The sequence below is a fragment of the Gavia stellata genome, chromosome 1, assembly GCF_030936135.1.
Source record: "Gavia stellata isolate bGavSte3 chromosome 1, bGavSte3.hap2, whole genome shotgun sequence".
In the NCBI taxonomy this organism is placed as follows: Eukaryota; Metazoa; Chordata; class Aves; order Gaviiformes; family Gaviidae; genus Gavia; species Gavia stellata.
In genome coordinates, this window is record NC_082594.1 from 102,342,484 (window position 1) to 102,368,024 (window position 25,541).

Below are 25,541 nucleotides of genomic sequence, written 5' to 3' on the forward strand. Positions count from 1 at the left end.
TACTCACCATATCTGTGCTAACACCGGTTGAGGTAATCCAGATTGAAAAAAAAAGTTTCTAGCTTGATCACCTATAAAATAAATAGGACATAATTTCAGAAAATGCTAAAAATACCTGTAAGATGAAAGAGGAGATCATGAGTCAAAAATATTTAAACCAGAAGCAACAGTAAAACCATAAATACTTAATGCTACATATACATAACAGAGTATGAGATTTAAACTTACTTTGTCACTTGCAAACCTACCAGATATTCCCAACAAGCACATACTGTGTAAGTCTGCAACAGTCAGCACCACATGAAGTCAACTGGGCATAAACATTTAGGGCAATGGGAAACCCATGGTTCACAGTCCCTAATCTGTGTTAATGGCTCTCCTTGCAGGAATCATATGCCTTCTGAGAACAAGAAAATTTTCTCTTCCAAAGAAAGTATGTATCAATATAAACTCTATATTTTTTGGATTTTTTTGGAAGTACAATGCCAGTCAGCTAGAACAAACTAAATAAAGTGGTCTTTACCCTGATGTGAACCTGATAATCCACCACTGAAGAAAGCGGTGGTATATTTCACAGTCATTTTCCACCTATCAACTACAAGTAAGGATAGCAAAACAATTACAAAAGGATTAGGCACTTGAAAATGTTGTGGTCTGTAAAGGAAAGTTGTAAACAGACTAGAAATAGCACTAAATATCAAAAGAGGTCAATAAAAACAGTAGTATTTTGTACCATATCTGTCATGTAACAGGAGCAGAAACAATCAAATCGTATACTTCGAGGCATGTATGGCTGTGATGAGACTGCTAAGAATCCGGTTCTGATTTCACACTCTGGAAATCCTCGTGATGCATCAGACAGCAAGAAAGGTAAAACACTTCTATACCTTTCATTTCACAGAATCACAGAATCAAAGTTTAGAGAGCACTAAAGAAAATTAAGTGCAACAAAACAAACTAACAAAAAAGCAGGCATCCTATTGCCTTTAAAACCAAAGCAAATTAGTGGTGTTCAATGAAAATTTAGTAGGATCAGTGCAATTCCCTTACTTGCAGCTTTGCTTCCCACAACTTGAATCAATTTTGCCATTTAGATTTTTTTTAAAGGTCATCCATGCTGATTTCACTAGTTTAAACAATCAGTTTCTGAAACAGATCTCAGTTAAATTGATACAACTTTATTTAAACAGACTTCTTACTCTATTACTTTGTTAGCATGGTGGGTTGAACCCAGGCAGAAATTAAGCACCCAGCCACTCACTCCCCTCCCCCCCCAGCAGGATGAGGAAGAGAATAGGGAGAGCAGAAGTGCAAAAACTCAGAAAACTCGTTGCTCACAATAAAGACAGTTTAATAAGTGAAAGAGTAGGAAAAAAAACCAAACAAGTGATGCAAAGGTAATCACTCACCACTGCCTTCAAGCTCAGTCTCTGAGCAATGGCTACCCTGGAAGACAACAGCCTCCCTGCCCAGTTTTCACTGAGCATAGTGGTATGGGAGAAAGCTTTGCAAACACTGTTCAGCCACAGCTAAAAAGGTTGACGTGTTATCAACACTGCTTTAGTCACAAATCCAAAAGACAGAACCATACCGGCTGCTATGAAGAAAGTTAACTCCATCTCAGCTAGACTCAGTTCAGTGAGGTAATTTACTGAGCACATTAAAAGCACTATAAATATTACCAGGCATCAGCGTGATTCCATGTCCTGAATTCTAGCTCTACAGTTTGTAAGTATCAGCTGGCTCTACACAACAGAACTGCTTTATAGAGCCACAGTTATTTTAATCCTACTTACAGAAAAATCAAGTGGCATAAACCAGTTGTATAGCTGGCAAATATCAGAAAACATCAGAAAAGATGGGTTGATGTGGTAAGGCATATGAAAAATGGAATATAAAACAAGTAGCATCTGTTCAATTTTTTTAAATTCTTATGCCCAAGTCTCTCCCAGGCAATTCTGTACATATTTAGGCTCATTCATCAAGATTTAATTAAATTAAATTAGAAGTTAAAACTATTTCATTACCAGTGATAAATCCAGATGTTGGTTTCAGACTATGGAACTGTTGATCATGTTTAGCTCTCTCCTCCACAGTAATAGCCCAGATATCCAGGTTGCCTAGTTCAAAAGAAATGGAGAAATAAAATTGAGAAACATCTAAAAACTACACTATTTTTATTTCTGAGTGTAATTATATCATATCATACTGGACCTCTGAAAACAACATACTCACAGAAGTTGTTCATCCAAAGCCTATAGCTGAAAGCTCCATGAAACCTTAAATAGCCAGTTAGGACTTAGGAACTTACCAGAACTAAGTGTTACCGAATTAAGATGACTGCTGAGCACTGATTCACTTATCTGGCTCATACAAATCTTAAGTTACAACTAGGCTACTCAAAGTGCAATCAAACTTACAAATGGGCTATTAAAAGACAATATCAGCATACCAGAGGATATAGTGCAGAAAGTTCATAACACTAGATGTTTAGGGGGTGGGAGGTCGTTTGCCTCTCAGAGCACATACAGCTGAAATGCAATTCAAGTTCTTTTAACTGAAAAGGTACCTCAAATAATCAGTTGTGTACTATGTGGTTTTGTACTATTATAAAAGAAGAACTCTCCTTACTCGTCTAGAAAAAGTGCAATTCAACCAGATAGTAAACAATTTTTCATGGAGAACAATAGCACAGGGAAGCATGCTCCTCATTCTTCTGAGAATGAGAAATCTAAGAATGTTACACAGACCAGATTCTTCACACAACACTCATAAATTGGAAGTGAATATTTAGTTTATGTTGAGATTTACTACTCTTCTACAATGCCATGCTTTCTCCAGGTCTACCTCCATTTTTGCAGTACTTCCTCTCCTCTCTCTCCTCTTGCAGACATTTCACTTTCATCCTTCAAATTACTTGTACTCATAGCAAACATATCTCAACTTCCACTTGAGACTTCCAATGAACTCTCTAACACTGTGTTTCAGGTTTGTCTCAACAATTTCTAACCAGTAAAACATCATGATTTCAATATCCACGGAAGTACATTACACTGGTGCACCTTCCCGTAATTCCTACTGTATAGGAACGTAACAATACGAAGGCATCCAAGTTAATGGAATCACTGTTTTATTGAAGTAATATTAAAAGATGAAATGCAGACTTGTATAAAAATAAAGAGATCTAGCATTCACTCTGTCTGGGCACTAAATACTCAGAGATTAAATTTCAGGTAATAAGGGCCACAAATATTTAGAGCAAGTATTTCAAACTGCTTGCAGCTGAGGCAGAATGAGACTCAGCAGTTGAGAAGAACATGAGAATTTCCTGCCTCCAGAATTTCTTCTATTTAAAACCTACTTTCATGTGGCAAAATGTACTTTGGAGAGAAAAGGAAATGGACAAGGGGAAGAAAAACATTCCTTTAAATGGTAGATTTCATTAATGAAAGAAAAGCTACATTCTTGGTAAAAAATTATCATCTCAGTTTTAGGTAACCTATGTCTTTCTAAATGCAGACAAGCTAATAATATCTAATTCAAAGAAAGGACATTTTAAGATTAGTCCAAAAATCCCAGAATTTTAGTGATTAAGCTCACAGAGGCACCGTAAACAGATTTCATAGCTGTGCTCCCTGTGGGGATGAAACAGGACTCTTCTTTGGATATAAACATCCCAAAACACAACAGTTCACGTAAGCAATTATCTCCCCCATCTTCTCATGAGCTCCTGACAGGAGGAAAGAAATGGTGTTGCTTAAGACTTTATGACCAATATGCAGACTAGGCCAAATAGGAGTAAATTAACATCTCCCTGTATTGGAAACAAGACTACTCCAGCCTAAGATCCTACAGCTGGATGTGGTAGCTTACATAAAGAGGGAATATAATGAATATAATGTGGGGAGAAAAAAAAAAAAACAACAAGCCAACACGAAATTTGCAATGATTTGCTGGCTTGCTCTCTCTCAATTTGAAGTATGCATGACTCCAGTACCAAAAAAACCCCCAACAAACACACCAAACCCCAAAAAACACAACAACAACAAAAAACCCCCAGCTCTTTCTACCCTTCCGCAAAGAAGGCAATAAACTGCAGAACTAAAAACTCTTATGGCACGAGATAACTAAAAATGTGTTCTATTAACTATTTTAAAACAAAATTTGTTGATTTCTTCTCTGGAGTCCCTGTAACTAGAACAAATGATTGTCAATATTTACACTTCCAGACTGAGATTTGGTTGATATTGAAACCGTAGATCTCCTTTACGAGATACAGACATCAAAAGAGCCAATGTTAAACCAAGCAAGCCTAGTAGCCTCTTAGAAAAGTACGAATGGCATCTCTGGCATTGCCTTTTTTCCATCTTTTATTTGAAGAAACAATAAGACCTATGAGAGGACATGAAGCAGGATCTTACCCAACAACAAGACATCATTCATGGCTTCAGATCCTGGATGCTAATACAGAGGTTGTGGGCCTTTTCAATATATTTGGCTACAAAGGAGGCAGTCACCAAACCACAGAATTGACTCATAAGCAAGCTATTCTTGAATGCAGCAGCAAGTCCTCTAACCATCTTTTCTCTTACATGGCTTAGCAATCACCTCATCAGCAGAAGTGAAGCAGTGAGCTCTCAAACATGAAATGGGCATTTTCTTCGCCTGGACAAATCAACGGAAGGTCAAGCATACCACATTCTTCCCAACAATTATAAAAATCCTACCATGCCTATTTTTTTTAAATTAGTCATCCTTAAAATGAGCACTGTTCTGGACTATCAATGAGTCACCCCAACTTAAATAGTGGGTGCTGTGCTCCTTCTATACCTACTACCCAAGCTGACTTGAAAGATTCTTTAAAAAGAAAGTAAGTGAAATAAAAGAAAAAATATCATTATTGGTATTCACAAGCAAAGGGATACCAGGTATTGCACATTTTGAGTGAGGGCTCTGCCAAGATGGAGGCTGCATAAATCTTCTCTTCTGCATCTTGTTTGGTGACTACAGGTAACAGAAAATGTTGCATTCTCAAAAGGATGATAAATTTCCCCATAAAAATTGGAATTTTCTTTACATCATTTGTTTCCTCTTACAACAATCTTAGACTTTTGCTGTCATTCTTCTAAGAGGAAGTATGATGCTACTTGGTAGACTTGGTTCAAGCATAAATATCATAACAAACTTCCCTCACACCACATTACAAATTACAGATACTCCAGAAACTACATTAGCCACATGCTTATTTCAACTTCCTCATTGTAGAAGGGTCAGATGAGAAAATTTGTTTGAGATGAAATAGTGAATTCCTTCCTTCCTAAAGCCATGCACTAGAGTTAAGAGGATCCTGGACAACATATGCAAGATCAAATGGTAAGATACTAAGTTGAAAAAAGAAAGCTGCTATCCATCTGTAATGCAATGAGAACTCTCTGAAGATGGCAGAGAATGCTTTGAAGACAAGATTTCCATTAAGAACGTATGTACGTTTAAATACGGATGCATGCAAAGCACAGCCCTAACTCTAAACAAAATTAAATACTTCAGTCTGAAAAAGCAGATTTCATTCACATCATGACTTCTCTTAGATTGCGAAAATTAGGGTGAAATGAAGCTATCCACAACTTTTTATAGGACCTGAAAGGGTATCCCACACGAAACTGTCCAGGGAGTTTATTTGATCAAAGCTTTTGGCAGCCAGTTTCACTCCCAAACTGAGAAAGTTTGGCACCAAACAAAATTTAATTCCAGAGAGCTGGACTTAAAGATAACTGAGGTAATGAATGGCAGCTTCCAATTACACATTTGTTCTAGCTACCACATGCAAAGAGATGCTCTGTTGTGCTTCATGGACTTTTTCAGACTGACAGAGATTGCATCCAACTGTGTTTAACAAAAACTGGGTTTCTCAAACAACATACTCTGAATAACATGCGTTCTTCCTGAAGTCTCCAACTAAAACACTAACACTAGATGCAAATTTAGTTCCTAGCTATATCCAATCCCAAAAACTAGACTTCCATATATATTTATATACATATAGACACACACACTTTTTTGTGTGGGTATGCATATTTACGTGTATATATGTACACACAAACATACATATACACACAACAAGAATCATATCTGCATCTCCAGAGAAAACCCCTTAACAGATGCAACATTAAGTGGAACCAAACTGGTTTTCAGTTCTCAACCCTGAAGTTTATCTTTGTAATCTTTCTTCAGATCAGCTGCAAAAATGGGCTCCAAAATATATTTGACGTGAATAGCAAAAAGTAATGACTCTATTGCGTTAGCAGGGCCCTTCCTGGATCTTTCAAAAAGACTGAAGTTCAAGGTGTTATACCTTCCCCTGTTATAAATGGAGAGCTAAAAAAAATGCAGCACCTTTGTTCTAATCTTAACATGGGTTATGGGACAATAAGGAAAAGAAATTTGAAGTGATAGCATCCAAAGGCATCTGCTGTACTTTTTAGCAATGAAAAAGTCCAGGAATCCTCAAAGAAAAAGCATATCCACTTCTCAGCCACAACTAGTGCTTACAAAGTGAGAATTTATAACATTTAAATAGCATTTTAGAATTTCCTCTGAAAAAATATGAAAAAAAGCAGGCAGGACTGAGTAGGGAACCTGAAGACAGGCAAATAAAACTGTGTAACTGAATGAGGCTATGCCCTACTGCCACTGGCTGAGTGGCCTGGATCTGCCCTACAGTTACAAACTGTAGGACTATAATGGATCAATGCCTAAAAAGGGATACAGCACAACTTTTCCATTTGACTCTTCTGAGATGTCTCTGCAAAATTTCATGTGTGTTCTCTAATGGGTCTGCAAAAACATCACGAATCAGATAAACTATCAACTCAGAAAGATACACTATCCATACAGAACAAATTTGGAAAGCAACGCATTTATGCAGAAATTTTGCATGTAAGAATAATTCAGAATACGCTATAAACGACTTACCCCCAAAAGGTGTTGGAAACTGAGCCATGGTTCTGTCACTTTTAGCTTGTTAATAGATGCCTGAAAAAGAAAAAAAAAATACAACAGATAATCAAACAGTTACAGCATCTTCCATTTTCAATATATTTTCTGTACCACCATATAATCAATTAGTACGGCAAGAATAAAGGCAATGAAGACATAGGATCATATACATACTACCTGCAAGAACTGTTACTTAGAAGAGAACGTAAATGTCTCATTTTTTGCACTATCCTACGCATCCATGAGTGTGTTTCCATACTGGCAAACAGCTACATTTCAGTTCTGTTTCAAGAATGTCCTCAGAAACAATCTTCATTTATAATCAATGATGTAGTAAAGAATAAAGTTAAGTCAGCCACAACAGACAAGATCTCAGTGATACTGCTCAAGGCTGCATTACTTTACCAGTTGTTAGAGCTCTGCTCCTACTTAAGAGCAAAACTGGCTCTATTTCCAACTGTTGAAAACATACAACATTGTCAGCGATCTGGTTTTTATTCCTGACAGAAAAATTCATGAAATGTGCTGTCTTGCCTAGAGTTCCTTTGTTTTAAAGTACATTAAAAAATGAAACTAGATTTCAAGACCACTTTACCACCAAACTAGCCCACAAATTTAGTAAGCAAATCCGAACAAAAAAGTGACAAAGGTGACATTGCAAGCAAAAATATGTTAGTTGACAGGAGATATTCCTAAGTTAGCACTGCTTGCTTTTCAAATAAAAGCAATCTACACAGTCTAGAAACTTAATCTTTAAAGAAAAAAGGAAAAACATTTTTCTTACTCCACACAAAGACTGACATGAACTGCCTGAGTCAAGAGGACAATAGCTAGCAACACAGCCACAAAACAATGAAAAAGCAGCCTCTTGTCCTACTAGATTCCACTCATGTTTTCCAGGCAACAGGAGAAAAGCAAAAGGAAACAGAATCAGAAGGAGAATAATTTAGACTGCTTGAACAGCAGCAGAAATTTATCAATATCACTAAGAAAAGGCATTAACTTGCATCAACAATTTCCTTTTGTCTGAATTTCTTGTTTTCTCCCCTCCCCATCCCCCTTTCACACTTCCCACATACTCTTCTGGCTTCCAACTTGGGAACCTACTATATATACACTCCACAGATGTCACTGCAGAAAAATCCACAGCACTTTTGTAAGCCAGTCTCCCCATCAGTTGTAATTTAGAGAACTATGGAAAAAATACTGAATTTTTTTCTCATAATTTGGCAGAGCAACCAAGTGTGGTACATGACTCAGAAACCTTCTTCCAAATGCCAGGTAACACAGCTGATACTAATTTCATGCACAGCAAGCATTATCTCAAAAGTTTAAAGTCACATCCACACTGATACAGTGTTTTCAGAATAAGCTATCTTAGTAGTGTGGCTCTTTCAAAAGCATTTCTTAAGTGCTAAAACATCAGCACTTCAATCTTTGCTTATGTTTTCTTATTGTACTCTGTTGCAGGCAATACCTCTACTATGCTTCTATTTTTTTAAAACTGCAAGCAAACCCTAAGGGGGGTGGGAAAAAAGAAGGAAAAAAGAAAAAGAAGAGTTCTCTGAACTTCCACACACGTACTATTGCATCTTACAGCGCAGGCAGTTTTTACACTCGAGTGTTAAAAAGATAACAGGAGAGAGACCAGCAGAGCACAGATTCTCTTCCTACTTCAATTTCCCAGAGTATGCAGGACAGGAAAAGCACTTGGGGCAGCAACAGGAGGACAAGAGACTTGCAAAGGAGAACTAGGGGGTGGGTTGGGGGGGGTGGGTGGTGGTGTTTGTTTTGTTGTTTTGGTTTGGGGTTTTTTTGCAAGCTAAGAAAACTTAAATATTGTAAATACTGGGACAGAAAAGTGCATAAAAGGATTTAAAATGTTTAGCCACTTAAGGGAAGATACTCCTCCAGTTTATTAGTACTCTAAAGGAATTGGTAGTTTATTCCTCCTTTACCTTGAACACATCAGAAAGAGGGGAGGGAGTGGGAACTCTCAAGACTAGCCCTGTGCTGGATGCCAAAGAAAGCATAAAACCATTCTAAAGAGCTTGTGGAGAGAAAAAAAAAGACAAGGAAAAAAAAGACAAGGAAAAAAAAGACAAGGAAAAAAAAGACAAGGAAAAAAAAGACAAGGAAAAAAAAGACAAGGAAAAAAAAGACAAGGAAAAAAAAGACAAGGAAAAAAAAGACAAGGAAAAAAAAGACAAGGAAAAAAAAGACAAGGAAAAAAAAGACAAGGAAAAAAAAGACAAGGAAAAAAAAGACAAGGAAAAAAAAGACAAGGAAAAAAAAGACAAGGAAAAAAAAGACAAGGAAAAAAAAGACATTAGCAGTAAGCAGATTACATAGTGATGGGTAAAATGGAGAAAAGGAGCAGAAAGCTATATTTAAACTTGAGAGACTGAAAAACAAAATAAAACAGACTGCAGACAGACATACAATAGGAAGCAAACAGAGGGAGAGAAAGACCAACATACTCCAGTAAAAGAGTAATTTAAGTTTACTGTTTATTGCCAATGTAACACCCAACTTCCATAACCAGAGGTTTAATTTTACATGCCCAAGGTGACAGCAGGGGCCCTAACTCTGCAGGAATTAAACTTTGCAACTGCGGACAGTTGATTCCAACAGCTCAGTGTTTGTTATAAATGAAAATAAAGGTTAAAAGAGATCAGGAATTTCACAGCATTCCGATATTGACTTTATAGTTTTTTATTTAAGTATCAAAGATCTGGAGAAACTGCCCTGTGCGGAGACACTGAAGGAGTTAGGTTTTTTCTCCCTGGAGGAGAGAAGGCTAAGAGGGGACTTTATCACAGTAGTCCAGTGCTTAAAGGGCAGCTACAAAGAGGACAGAAGCTTTCTCTTCACAAGGAGCCACATGGAGAAGACAAGGAGCAATGGGTATAAGTTGCACCATGAGAGGTTTCATCTCGATATAAGAAAGACATTTTTTACAGTGAGAACAATCAATCACTGAAACAACCTCCCCAAGGATATGGTAGAGTCCCCATCACTGGAGGTTTTCAATATGCAGTTGGACAAGGTGCTAGATAATCTCATCTAGGCTCCCTCTCCCATGAAAGGTTGGACCAGATGGTCTTTCGAGGTCCATTCTGACCCAGGCTGTTCTACGATTCTATTTTTCGGGTTGAAGGTCTCTGGGATGGAGACCAGGTATTATTTATCTGAAAAGCATCTGGCATAGTCATTATATTATAAATTTATCATATATTTGTAAGTTATTGTAATGGAAATGCAAGCACCGACATTTCAATTTGCAACATTATTTTTAAATAGTAACAAGTTGTTCTAGATCTGCATTCCTCATACCCTAAACTCTACCGGTTCTACAACAGCATTAATTCCTTTGCCTTCCTTATTCCTCCCGACAGCCTCAACAAGAAAGAATGCATAGTGGGACAAAACAAAAATTATGTAGGAACCAACTGACCAGAAAGCTGACAGAAAAACAAAATGGGTAAACTGAGCTCTGTGCCATTCCCTTCAGGAAAGCAGTAATTTCTCTCTAACTAACTACTGATATTCATATTTGTAGGAACTTAGATATCTCAGCAATTTTTTGAACTCTAACAAATTTGATTGACATTGACCAATAAGTTCAGAAATTAGTCAAGTAGGAAGAAGGACAGACAATAAGGGGAACCACAACTGCACTGTCAGTTAATCGTATGCCCTGTTTCCTTAGAAAGCCAGCCCAAAACTCTTACCATAAGCAAAATTATGCTAGTAATGAACTGTTAAATGAACAGTCCATCAAGTACTTTATTTTCCACAAGAATCAGAAGATGCAATGGATATGTTATACTGCTTTTAGAAAGAACAATAAAGAACTTTCAGCTACTCTCCTTTACTTGTCCACAAAAAAGCTTAAGCCATCACTGCACTGAGACTTGACAAACAGATCCAACATTAAACACTTCCTTCTAACATATATCACTTAATCTATAAACAACAGAGAGATATAGGTCTAATCTACACACAATATAAACCACTAAACACTACAATAATTCACAAACTCTGTTCTTCCCAGCTCTCCAGAAAAGGCATACACACCAGCTTTCAAGTCCACATTGTGGTACCCACACCAACCATACTGCACGCCCTCTGCCCACAAAGGTCTGTGCAGCACCAGAACGTGTTTGTGTTCTCAGGTCAGTGAAAGCAGCGTAATGAACAAATGATGTTCCAGTAGATCAATAATTTGCAAATGCACACAAGACCCATTATACACATCTGCTCTCTGTAATTCTTCTCTGCTCAGGATTTTTGTACTATGTTGTTATGAGCAGGCAGAAAGGATGCTGGTTGTCAGCATTGTTCCAGTTTCACTCAACATCTACTCTGTTCAGGGGTTTTACCTCTCTGTCACTTGGGAGGTGCAAAGCCCACAAAGTCTGGGAGTAAACACTTCCAGCAAGGAAAGTGGGGAAAGAGGAGAGTGCTATCTCTCAAAAATAATGGCATCAATAAGATCCAGTAAGTCTCCGTTTTTCAGTCTGAGGACCAATGCTGTTTCTCAGGGTGAAGGAGATGGACAATACTTGGAGGTAGGTTCTCAGCCCCGATTGTCTTCCCCTGTGGCAATCCTGCTGGAATAAATACAATCCTCCCATCCCTGATCTCCCATGGACTTCAGAGCACAATAAGGCCTTCCCCATGCCTGAGCATGGGGGATGATGAAATGTCATACTGGCACACGGACGTAAAGCATAGAACAAACATCAGGACCAAGGCATTCAGACAGGTATAACTTATACTCTGTACAATTAGAACTTTCATAATCTACACAATTATTTTTATATACACAGAGAGTCTTAAAACATACATTTAAAACGCATAGGTTAGTTTATGAGAAAAATTTGCTTACACCCAGTTCTTAGCAAGGGAGACAAGGAAACGCCCAGCCGTCTCAGCTGTTAGTGCTCTCTCTTCCATCTTACACTATTCTAGATAAGCCCAGAAATATTTTATTTCCCTTCTCTCACTCCAAATCATTTACTCTCTTCTCATAAACCAATATTCTATATACAAGTAGTACTCTCATATATATACACAAGAGGTACTCTTAACATTCTGCTCCTCCTTAAACTTAAAAAGGAGGGCTTTCTAGACTGAAAGTTATTCATATAAAGGTAAAATTTAAACTTATACAGAGACTAACTCCATATGTACATCAGCCCAGATCATATCTCAATTTAAGTACTGATGTCTTATCTTTTTCCTTGAAAAAATGATCGTGTTGAAAACAACCACACTAACAACACTTATGCATAGAAGTCAGACATGTATGAGAATTTCTTCCAGTGTGTATTATATATGGACTTTAACAATGTGGCTCAAAACTTTATTATGGTTTCTATTTAAAGTTGTCTGTGCTCTTCTAAGGACATGTTTACATAGAAAACTGCAATAAAGCCATAGGAAGTATAAATTAAGAGTAATTTAGCTATTTTAGTGCTATGTGTCTTTATATGGACAAATTTCACAAGAAAAAAATTATATTTTTGTTTTCCTTGAAATGCAGCACAGCATTTCTATTCCTACACAATCATTCACAAGATAATTTGGGCAGACAATTCAATAAGTAATTCCTGAGGCAACTTATCAGTCACCTTCCTCCTCCTACAGGAAAAAAAGAAACAAAACCAACCAGATAAAAACCCCACATCCTTCTCAAGCATTCCAAATTATGACAAAATACCCACAAGCAGGATGTCATGTGAGAGTATCACAGACTAACAGCAGGTTTTGTTGTTTTCCCATGTTACACTGGAAAGTCTTTAGAATTGTATTAATAAAAGGACTCTTTATAGTTTCAGCAAAGCCTGGTAATTTTAGATAGATGTTGGAAAACAAAAACAGTTTGAGACATTCATGCAAGTTTGATTCCTGATCTTTGGAGATCAGGTCATTATTACAGTTACCAGCTTCAGTCAAACTTTTCAGAGTTTCTGCTCTTTACAGGAATGACTTCTAACTGTAAAAACCCTCACAAATGTTAACTTCTACTGTTTCTTGTATGTTTTGCCAGGAAACCAAATGAGATTAACAAAGCGAGTCACCATTGCAAATGCTTTTCAATTCCTGTGGCAATGATCAAACTGCTGAGAAGGTCACTTCTGTATTCACAGTATCTATCTTCTGCTATGGGAAGAGGATAACCTGACCACAAAAGAAGAAAAATCACTATAAACCCACCAAGCAGGCAATAGGTGTAGTAGCAAGGCACTCTTCTCTTTTCCACTCTAAGTCAGAAGACAGCTCAAGAGTCTAACAAAGAACTCCTTACTTTCTACAAACAGGGAAAATGAAGACATTTATCAACCTAATGTTGACGTTTATCAACAACGGTCATGGAAGCCCCAGACTAACAACACAAATGGTGTTTCTGTGTACAACAAATTTGCCATCAGTTAAGGATATTTTTTTTATTTCTTGCCATGGCACTGTCACTTTACCTTGTTCAGTCATGCAAGCTTTAAGTGTTTTTGTAGGAAAGCCCTCCACAAGTATTTCCACAGGAACTACCAGGTTTTTGTCTGTTCTTGCTGAAGGACTACATAAGGGACACACTGTCCAAAACATATTTTGTTACGTCAAGACCTTAGGGTCAAAGTTCAAGAGGATGGTTATGAAGAACATTGTTGGTCAGTTCGGACTGGTACCACTCAAAGTTCTCGGACAAGTTTAAGATCCAGGCAACAGACTTTTTTTGCCATCCAGACTTAACAGCTGGCTTGCTGTTTTCCACAATTTGTCTTTCATTAAAACAGTACTGAGTTTCCCAGGCTATATTAACTCATACACTTCTGGGCGAAGGTATTTCTCATTTCTTTAACTGACTTCTAAATATTAATAATTATTAATTTAACCTGACCAAGATGCTCAGAACTTGTCTTTGACAAGCATACAAGATTTATTTCTTCAGAGAGAGTTCAGAGACTAATTCCTTGAAAATTTAGTCCTTTTCTTCTTCCAATAGATGAGAAGCAATTAGGTAACTAGTTATTTGCATTAATAGCATCCCTTCTGAAGCAAATGAGAATGACAATCCCCATTTCAAAGCTGGGGAAACTATGTCAGGAAAGCATTCTAATTCACAATAAAAGTTAATAGCGTAACTTGGAACAGAAACCTAATTCAGTCTGATCATGAGCCATGAGAACATGTTTTGCACGTGGGTATTACATGCAGCAGAGAAACTAAATGATAAGGTTGGAAATGAGAATTTAAAGAACCAGAGATCTTCCAGCGAGCGTCTTTACATTCTGCATCTTCATCCATGTAAGAAATGTTGCTGATGACTATGCATTACCAGCAGTACTCAAACAGCAACCAAGCACTATAGTTAAAATGTTTCAAGATAGTACTGGCTATATAACCAAAGTAAAAGTCTTTCCTGTAAGGAGATCCCGTTTAATGAAATGGAGTTAACATTAGGAGGAAAGCAAGCAAAGGCTGCAGTGATAAGATCATTTTGTTGTACAGTCTAGCTAGCACAATTTTGAATGGCTGTTTCTAATCTTGTACATACATAGGCTGTTTTTAATCTTGACAGCATTTCACCCAGTAATTCCAGTACTGAGTGAACTGTGACTGAATTACAGTATCTTTTTAAAGAGATGACTGGCTTTCATTTTAAAAGATTTAACACAATGGAAAATCCACTGCATCACTCAACGGTTTCTAAAACCCTTATTAAGAAATAAAACAAATATCTTGCTTTATTTTCGCTTTAATATTTGTTGACTTCATTCTGAACCACCAGACCTTGAAAAGTATGAATTCTTTTATTATTTTTAGAACGAACTTTTAGCAGTTTCTTAGCACTCACAACTTCAATTTTTCTTTTTAGGTGTCTTTACTTACAGAGGTGTAGTAATAAGCTGTTTTCTTTTTTTGTTTGTTTGGGGGGGTGTTAAAAGGCTTCATAAACACAATTGCAGTTGGCAAGTTCTGACTCCTCCACCTTCAAAACAAGTTCTGTTATACTAAAAATCTGAAACACAAGAATTACAGAGCTAGGAATACATGCCACACTTACAAGATAGCCTTAACAGTAGCCTGGCATTAACTTCAAGAATGATCCAGTAAGGAGGACAAGGCAATGCATGGTTTCACTGCCAAATATGAAAGTATTGTGCTCTTTCAGACCCTCAAAGTCTATTTCGTTTTGCAAACATGAACGTGAGCAGTGATCTCAACTGCCAGTAAGTAATGGTTTATAGATATACTGAATGCTAACAGAATCAGATAAAGCAGATTGGTTCTGCTCTTTACATTATGTAAAATGAAGACAGTCATGCTTTAATTCAGAACAGGTAATCTGTCTGTCTCCATGGCTCAAGGATCACTAAGCAATGGAACTTAGAAGATACACTCAGAACAAAAGAGAAAAGCGGCCAAAGCTTGGAGTCCAGCCTTAGTCAAAGGAAAGCAAAGTCTGAGTGCTCTGTAATACCTAAATGCTAGTTTTATATTATTTGTATATTAGCGTATTATTCTAAGAAGAGCCTGATAGTCACGTCACACCTTTAACTTAGCCACTCTTAACTTTTTAACTCTAGCTTTTCAGAGAGTAGAGCACCGTTGTTTTGAAAGCCCAATGTAGCACTGGATCACTTCTATTTCACTAGGTATTTTTCCCTTAACAGTTTTCTAATCCCTCCAGTCCACATAACAAGTAACCTTGTTTCTTCCTTTGCTGCCTCAGCAAGAAATAGCCCAACTACAGAATAATACGATTACGCTTTTTTTTGCAGATTAACTCTTTCCTTATTCCTACATCAACTATCACAGCACAATTGCTTCCACTCCCCCTTGGGCCACCTCCTATAGTGAAGTGGACACTGGTATATTACTTGCAAGTCAAGAAGGTCATGTAAAAATACCAGAAGGTAGCTGATAAATTTCTTACCTCACTTTCCTACAGATTCCTACTACACAACTCTGCATGAACTCTCCCATGTTTCACCATATTAGTCCAGCATTACTCTATTGTTCCTGCCTTCTCAATACAACATTTTAATCTATCATTGCTACTTACCTCCACTGCAGCTAAAGCCACCCTAAACGCAACGATTCCTTTTTCATACCCCTGCATGAGCTCAGAAGTGATAGGGGGGTAGAGATGGCAGACCTGTGAGCTGTGTTTTCAGTCACAGGTCTGAAAAGCAAAGGAATTATGGACACAGTTTAGATCTGTGCTCCTCCTTTCTGAGTAGGCCAACATAACTGTCTCTAAGATTAGATTGAAATCAAAGGACTCATAACCCAGCTTGATGTTCTTGGAGGAAAGAAATAGGTCGGAGCCATTAAGTCTTTCTTGGACAGCAGTGGCGGTCTTCTATCCCAAGATTTCATTACTTGTAGGCCTAACCTAATCCCATGTAGCTATGCTGTGCAAATCCCCATTCTTGTCTGAACTTGATAGCTGATCATTTGAAATGGGGACAATGAAAAAAGGAAAAGAAAAAAAATATCAGATGTTCTGAGTTCTCTCACTCCACATTCTCCACCTCTGCCCCAAAGCAACAGTTATGCTGGAAGAAGGGTAAGAAGGAAGAAAAAGCCCAGAGTCAGCATAAGCGTAAGTTGAGAGAGTTCAGCATCTGTGTGTCCACTCCCTTTCCCCTCCTCCTAGGCAAAACCTTAAGATAAAAAGGTCTAGTAGGGCAGAGATAGGATAAAGTTGGTGATATAAGAGAAGGGGCAGATGGCTCTGCTCTTTGAACTGCTCCAGTGTAGGTCAGTTTGTCCTCCATAAGGATCTGCTCTTCTGAACGCTTAGAGGAAAGGGGATCATCAGTTACATAATACAGTGGTATGGCAAAAGCATTTTGCTATAGCAGATTTGTCAAGCAGATTTTCAAAATAGTGCTTTAAAAGGACGAATTACTCAGCGTCCACCAAGCCTTATCAGTAGTTGTGTCAGACCACATCACTATTGACTGAAGTAGCCACCATCTCCCACCCATATGCCTTCTGCTCTGCCTTCCTAACTTTTTTGCATGACATTCAGAGCACTTTGAGATCCAAGAACAGACATACATTATGTCATTTAGACAAGTATTCCTGTTATTTGCTTTCCTTCTGGTCACACTTAACCCTGTTGTTCAGACACAGGTTGATAACAGTTATTCTCTGTGGCTTACTCCTCTATTTTTTTCTTCTAATTAGTCATATTGATTTCCTTGAGAATGTCAATTCAAGAACTTTGATCTCAGGGCAAAACTCTCTGAAGGAGACCTCGAAAATATATAAGCATTCCTTGAACCTGCCCTGAACATGAGTAGCATCCCTAAGGGACGGCTAACCTTCCTGCACTTTACCAAAATGAAAGATGCCAAAGCAATGAAGGTGAATGGCAAAGACTCACTCATTGTTCTTGGGTTTTTTGTTTTTTTTAAAAAAGAATTAATTTCAAAAAGAAATCACTTAATCAGTGAATTGCCCCAGCACCACTAAGCAGCATGTTGTGAGAGAATCTTGTTCCTTGGGGCAAGAACAAAACAGGCATTAAAACAAATCCTGAAAATGAGGATGCTTTCCTAACTTTTTTGAAAATTACTTTTTTCTTCCACAACAGAAGTTCCCAGAGAAAGGGGTCACACTAACACTCCACAAAAAGTTATAGTTCCAGTTGCTGGGGTTATACTGACTAAGCAAGCACTTAAAATTCTCAAGATTTAATTATGAGGACTCTCATATTCAGCTAAAAAAATCTTATTGACCTATAAAGCTACCAATGCAGCACACGCCAGGAAATTCTCTGCTCTGTGGCACTAACACACAGTCCTGACTCCAGCGCTGTAAGGCAATCGACTATATTTGTGTAGAATGCCGTGATCCAAGTACTGCATTCACCCCAGTTATCTGACCCTTTTGATTCCATCACAAGCAACACATATAATTTACAGGTAATAAAAAGTATATAGATATAAAAATAATATATATGTAGCACAAGCTTCATATGTGTGGGTATCTACACAGAGTGCCACGTCACTTGCATCAAACAGCAAGGTTAAATCCTTTTTGCTACAAAGGTGAGTTTAAACACTTACGTGGAGTGTGGGTACCCAGGTGCCGGCAGCAGGGGGCTGCAGAAGTGCCCTCGCTGAGGCTCTGACAGACCCACCACAGGGCACACCTGAGCCCCTCAGCCAAGATGGTGGCACCTCAGGGAAAGCGTGTGTAAGAAAGGGCACAACACTGCCTGGCAGTGAGGGGAAAAGTGTGAGAAACAGCCCTGCAAGCACCAAGGTGAGAGGAGGAGGAGGAAGAGGTGCTCCAGGCGCCCCAGCAGGGATCCCCTGCAGACCATGGAGAGATCATGTTGAAGCAGGTATTGCCCTGCAGCTCATGGAGAGACCACAATGGAGCAGATATCCACACTGCAGCCCATGGAGGACCCCAGGCTAGAGTAGGTTTATCCTGAAGGACTGCAGCCTGTGGAGAGAACCCACTCTGGAGCAGGGGAAAAGCATGCAGAGAAATAAGCGGCAGAGAGGAACTGATACGAACAGACCCAGCCCGCATTTCCCACCCTGCTCTGTGCTGTTTGGGGCATGGGGGAGGTACAGGATTTGGGAATGAAGGAATGAAGTTGAGCCTGGGACAAAGGAGGGGGAAAGGTGTTGTTTCAATTTGTCTTTGTTTCTCACTATGCAAACCCATTTTAACTGGTCATAAATTAAATTAATCTTCCCCAAGTCAAGTCTGTTTTGTCCATGACAGCAATTGTTATGTAATCTCCCTGTCTTTATCCCAACCCACGAGCTTTTTCACCGCATCTTCTCCCTCATCCTGTTGAGTAGGGGAGTGAGTGAGCAGCTGGGTGGGCATCTGGCAGCCAGCCAAGGTCAACCCATAACAATGTACTAACTTATTTGAAGAAACCAGTATTCCATCTGTAGATGATCCTGACCCTTTAGGAAATATTAGAGACTACACAGAAAATGACATAGAATTAGAAAAAGCATGAACAGACAAAACTGTTCTGACTTATGAAATTATTTTTGTATCATATACATATATAAAAATAATGAAAGTATGCACGGACTGACTCATACAAAAATTACCAAATTTCGGCTTTTTCTCATTTGGCACACAACAGGCTTTATGAGGACTTGGCCAAAGTTCTCTAAAAACAGTAACATAGTGAATAAATTACCAGTGTTACATTTTAGTCAAGGAAATTGTGACAAACTGTGTTGAAAAAGAGGTTAAAGAAGAGGACACAGTCTCTTTTCCACTTCAAATAAGAAACATATAGAATAAGCAGTACCTGCTATACAGGATACAATTCAATAATCTTCCTCAGTCTCTCTAAAATTGAAGATCACCTAAAGGCAGGCACCTTTAGCAGAATATTTAGAGAACTTTAGTAATAAAAGAATACAAATAATAGTTCCCAGGTGAATATAGAGAACATACTTGAATGTAAAGCAGCTGACATATTGCAAGGAGTTAGTTACTGAAGTTTAATTTCTTTTATGAAGCAGACCAATTTATTTAGTTAGAGCTCTACTTGTGCTAAGATCTGGAACTCTTTCCCATGAGTAGGATCATTGGTTGTCAGCTTTACAGAAAATGAAATATTTATTTTAAAACCAACCCAATTAAAGCAATGGTATGTAGTTTGATAAAGGAAAAGACACCTTTGGGAAAAAAAATATTCCAAAGACCTACCTGATGTTACCTCAAGATAGCAGTATACCATTTAACACAACTATGAAAAGACAAAACAGCACTTTACATAGCAGCTTTATTGGGAAGAAATGCAAATGTTGGATGAACAGATACTGAAATTTCCTGTGCTATTTTTCACATAGTGTTAAGGAGAGACCCTTGGGCATTTGTAAAATTAAGGTATTTCCTTATACTAGAAAGGTTGCTTATCAGACAACAGTACATATGGAGGATAAAGGATTCTCCTACATTGTCAAAAATGCAAACATTGCATAAAGCTTAAACAAGGAAATATGCTAAAGCTCGATTGTCAGAGGTAATGTCTCCTATTTAAAATATGCTTAAGAACACACTAATGAACTGAAGTAAAAAGGGCTTAACTGCATAAGGCAGGGTATATGCCAAAGTAAGGTTTTTCTGTTTCCTTTTTCCATCAATACCGATTCCCCTCCAAAATGCCTAGAAGCAATTTTCACAAAAGAGCAAAACCAGTTCAGGTGTGTCCACAAGGCTAGGCAACTAATATGTGCAATGGGATAAGGGAAAGAAAAATGTTTTGCAAGATGAAATGGTAGACACGTATATAAAAATTTTAAAAGGCGTATTCCAACTTATAAATACTATTTCTATATTCAACAGAATTATCAATTGACTGCAAGTGCAGTTGAATGGCACAAAAAATTGTGTAAGGGCATGTGACGTTTCCTTTCCAGAAGACATAAATCAGTCTCCTGCATCTCAACAACAGTTGGAAAAGTTTCAATCCTTGGCTGGGATAAAAGATTCTTCAAATGTTAAGATACAAGGGCAGGAGTAATCCCGCTGAATATACTACCAGTGGTAATAATGAGTTCAGAGGCAGCAAAGAAATGATAAAAACAGACACAAAAAAGAAGGAAGGCTTTCCATATATTTCACTAGAGTTGAGGTGCAAATAATTATGCAACACAGACTCCTTCAAAGCAAACATACAGTGAGGTTAAGGTTTTCCTCACTACAAAAAGAGATAGGTAGAAGCAAGAGTTTATTGGAAGAACAGACAGATTTCAGCTTTAGTCATAACAAGCTGGATGCTGCAAACTCTATTCCACAGCAGCGCTTTCTAACTGCTGTGCAGTTGAGGGAGCAACGGGATCACTCAAACATGGTGTCACCAAGTTCCAGGCTACAAACACTCTGCATTTCTGCTAAGGGTTGGGAATTATTTCAAGCCTATGCAAGAGAGAACCAGGGCATGCACACAAACAAACCAGCTCCAAGAAAAAAACTAGATACAGAAGACAGGACATTTTAAAAGATACATATATTAAGCAGTTAGAAAAGAGGTGCTCATTCTCAGTATATAAATATTTATAGCTAATAAGATGGCTTCTCTGAAGAACGCAGGTTACAGGGGGAGGGTACCATATGCACAGACATTTTTCATGCTTGATCTGGAAAGCAGGCTACTTCATTATGGTCCTTCTGTAAATGACCAAAGTCGTCTGTATGGTTAGTAATACTGAAAAGAGTAATTTCCCTGTACTGAAATACTTTAATAGCTCTTTCTAGGATAAAAATTCCTTTCCTTAAAGAGGATAAGAACATTAACGTTATTGTTAGTGCTAATGGTTTATTTACTGTAAGTCACAAATCTGCAGCGTGGGGAGGTTTATTTACTGTAGCTTACAAATTTCTCGCCTGTGGGTACTTCAAAAGTAATCTGTTTTTCAGTACCTAGTAATCAGGAAAATTTGTTACAAGTCACATTATGGTTGTGGGGCTGTCTTTGACTAGGAAAAAATTAAATTGTAAAATTGTAATACAATGCTCTGATTTTCCAACATAATAGATCTAAAAAACCTTTCAAGTTTGGTTCAAGCAGAACGTGAAGACAGCTATGAAAACAAGCCTACTGAACTCCTTAAAAACCCTCACATTTGCAAGTTTTTAACGTGCTAACTATTAATCGGTGCCCAACCACACGCGCAAATACAGTTCTGCTGGTATGTAGCAATATGATCCTTATTCACTGAAGTTGTGTGGTGGCAGCAGGTTGATTACTATGAAAAGACACCCTGAACTCTGCGTCCTCAAGAGACTTGTTTCCTCAGCAAAGGCAGGAACCAAAAAAAAAAAGTGAAGAGATGAAACGTCTGTATCAGGAGTAGTAAAGAAAGGTCACAGAGAGGAGGGCCAAAGAATGAAAGAAGACAAACCTGATAAAAGTGCAGAATGGGCATGATACGACAGCAGACTTCACAGTTTATCCACTTCATAGTTCAAACACAACTCATCCCATTCCTCCATCAAACTCCCACAGCTCTTACAGCACTCATGTAAAAACCTCACAAAGATTAAGCTTTCCAAGTTTCACACTTCTGAGAAGAGATCAAATACGCTCAGAAGATGTTACACCCATCACCCAGTGATGACACAAAATGATGATCTGAAGACAGAACTTTGTTTTAGGATCTGACTTTCCTAGAGATTAGTATATTTCCTTTTTAAAGTAGACAATAGGATTGTAAGACCCCTTCTTTTTCATCTTCCCTCACAATACAAGCCCTGAACAAGGTTCTTGTAGGGCACAGATGTTGAAGAAGTGAAAGACTCCAGTCATCTTGTTAAATACATGAACTTTAAATTCCTACAGAAGTCTTCAGCGCTACATCTCACCCAGTTTTCTCTTGGTATGTTTGTTGCCATGAGCTTACTTTGGTTCACTGCAAGTTAGTGTCTGTCAAGACAAAGTTACGATTTGCAGTGAATCAGACGGAGATGCCAACTCTAGCATCAATTTAAACAGTTACCAAGTGAAATCCTGGGACCAAGTCAAGAAATTTACATCATCTTCACTAAAATGAGAATCCCATGCCTAAAAATCTAATTCTATAAAAAGAGGAAATAAACACACTAAAAAAAGGAATCTGTAGTGTTTAAGTTACATCGTTACAAAGGCTGTGAAGCTGTCTACCTTCTCTCCATTTTTAATCTTGCCATCAGCAACAACATAAGAGAAATTACAGAATGTTATTTCCCATGCTTTGTTAACAATTACAGCTCAAGCTCCTGAAAAGCTGGTTAAACTTGTGCATCTCCAGCATATTATTCTCTTATGGTTTCAAGATTGATAGGATGAAAGACATACACTGATAGCGACCAATATACTGATAAGCCTCCCAAACCAGAAAGAAAATATGTCTAGTCCTTAAGCTTAACCTCAAAACAGCTCCTTCCTTCCTATGCTGATTTCAAGTTCAGGATAAAGCATGCAGCCAAAGCTCAGAAAGATTCTGAAATAAACAGCTCACATAAAATATATGTGTACACATATGTAGTAAGATTGAATAAACATTTGACTACATGTAACAAAAGGGATGTTATACGTATGCTACCATAATGGAGATATTTTAGTGACTTTAGTTTTCCTGACGCAAAGGACGTTTCTCACTTGCAGCAGTTTTAATCTTTCTCAAATTTAAAAAAGTGAATTTAAGAAATTCTTCTGCCTTTTTGCAAGGTAGTTTTTTGCACTCTAGTTGACCAGTTTTGATCTCGTCTTAAAATGGGACTTTACATATAAGATTCTCACTTTTTCTAGCTGTTTAGGTGACTGTAATCTACTAATCTCATTTGACTAAGTAGTTCTCGTAAGTAACTCGATTTCCACCCCGGAGAGCACACTATCCAATGGCAGACACATGTCATACCTAATTCAGTTATCACTTCTCACAAATTGAAAACAGTACCCTAATAAGATTTCTTCTAAAGAAACATATTAAGTAAGTAACATTAGTTTTTCAAGATTCTCCACTTTTTGATCATTCAAACAGGCACTTAGTATTAATATAGGAATAAAATAATATTGCTAAGTACCAAAATTGCTTGGAGAATATTGCTAGGTACCAAAATTGCTTGGAGAAAGGGAAACCTCTTTTTATTGGAAGAATAGGAACCCACCTCACTTCACTAACAGGATCACATCTGTAGGTCATGAATCAGGTTTACACATATATATATTTATAAATGGAGAAGAAATAGCAGACATCTGTAGTTTAATATTACAAATGACATTTATTTTCCATTACAAATATGTTAACATATCTTCATGTAAGAATGATAGGTATGAGAAGTTTGTACAATTTATAGCACAGGGGAAATACAAGTTTGCACAATTTATAGCTCACACTTGCAGTAGCGAATTAAAACCTGACAGCTAAAATTATTACAGTACCCATTCATTCAACCTACTCCAGAAGCTACTGCAACTTTTAAGGTGCTTTCACTCTTGAATCAGGATCAGGATTACTTTATTTCTCAATCTGGCTTGTTAAAAATAGGGGCAAGTTTACCTTTAAAATTGAGTCTTATGACTCCAGCAGAAGATAGCTTGAGGGCCATTTTCTGCAGCAGAGACATCATCAGAAGAGGCTTGGGGACAGCTGTGAAGGAAGCTTGAAAGATCAGAGGCTAGCAAAATTGGCAGTACATTCAGCAGTATTTTTTCAACTCACACTGGCTGGCTTCAGTACAGCACAGCATACTCTTAAGAGCTGGCAAATGACAAGATTTTAAAAATAAACTTTGGATTCTAAAAATACATTTCTGATTATTTACCTCTGAGTTAAGACCTGAAAATGAAAACTGGCATTATAATGAAGCTTCCATTCCTTCACCAGCCATTACAGCTAGTAAGTTACCTTCTAAAATGGCAAGCAAGATTTTCTTGTAGTCACTTGTCTGTAGAAGTGTAGGCTAAAGATATTTTACATTAAAAACTAAGTTGTCAACATTTCAGCTGTTCAAAAACTCCATATACAGAAGCATTTACAATCAAACCTGCATCAGATAAAAAAGCCTTTCTCAAAAACTCAGTCTAGTTTTAAACTCTCCTGAAAAATACACATGGCATTTACTGGTGCTTGAAATGAAAGGCAAAAGACAAGAATGAACTTATTGGAAAAGAATCTGAACTTTTGCCTCAAAATTAGCTTGTCCCCCTTTGGGGAAAGAAAAAGGTAGTAATACTCAACCACCATTTGGCATCAGAACAATGAATACATGTCTAATCAAGAACCAATGGAGGCACTAAATATGCTGAATATGATATACAGGATTTTCTATTAGATATGTTCAGTTCCAAAGTTGTGAACAGTCACAACAGGTCCCATGAAACAGTAAATTATAGTAAGCGTGGGACACAGCAAGAGTAAGATTGTTAAATTAATTTCCTCTGAAAATCTAGTGACAATAACTAATTTTCCTAAATCTACAGTACTATTTTGTATCATTTTTAAAGCTTCCAGAGCAGCACTAGCGTAAGTCTCATACATATGTCAAATCAACTTTACCTTCTCACATAAATGAGCAATAAAGTACCCATAGAGATAAAATTACATGAACATGCCTCAGTTCTCATCTGCTTAAATACTGCTGCTGACAGTTTCAGAACCCAAGTACTCAAAGTACTCCTGCACATGTACAGCTGTTTTAGTGCAACTTTTAAGCAGGAAATCCCAAATTATGCAAGACAAAAAATCCAGTAAAAAAATGCCATGGCAGCAGCAAGTAATCCTCGATAGGGCCCACCAGCAAGCACTGCCAAGAGATGCACTGACATTCTAGACTGAACAGGCTATTTACTTACACACTTCTTTTATTTTTCCTTTTTATTTTTTATTCTCCAACAAACAAAGTCCATGACAACTGTTTTGAGCTACAGGAGTTCTGCTATATGGCAACAGTTCATGTTCTTACTTTAAGACCTGCTGAAAAATCTCACTAATTATTTTGACTACCAGTTCTTAAATGCTAAATACATGATGACAATTGAGAGAATAATACAA

At 37.6% G+C, this 25,541-nt stretch overlaps 1 protein-coding gene across 4 annotated transcripts in view; it reads right to left on the reverse strand.

The window, feature by feature from the left end:
* Positions 1 to 25,541, reverse strand: part of ITSN1 (intersectin 1) — a 137,338-nt gene that overhangs the window by 97,565 nt on the left and 14,232 nt on the right. For all 4 annotated transcript variants that reach the window (XM_059820594.1, XM_059820581.1, XM_059820588.1 and 1 more), the window contains exons 2-4: positions 6,973 to 7,032; positions 2,028 to 2,120; positions 8 to 71 (exon numbers count right to left, since the gene is read on the reverse strand). In XM_059820594.1, coding sequence (XP_059676577.1) covers positions 8 to 71; positions 2,028 to 2,120; positions 6,973 to 7,000 — 185 coding nt within the window. In that variant the 5' untranslated portion in view covers positions 7,001 to 7,032. The remainder of the gene's footprint in view (positions 1 to 7; positions 72 to 2,027; positions 2,121 to 6,972; positions 7,033 to 25,541) is intronic.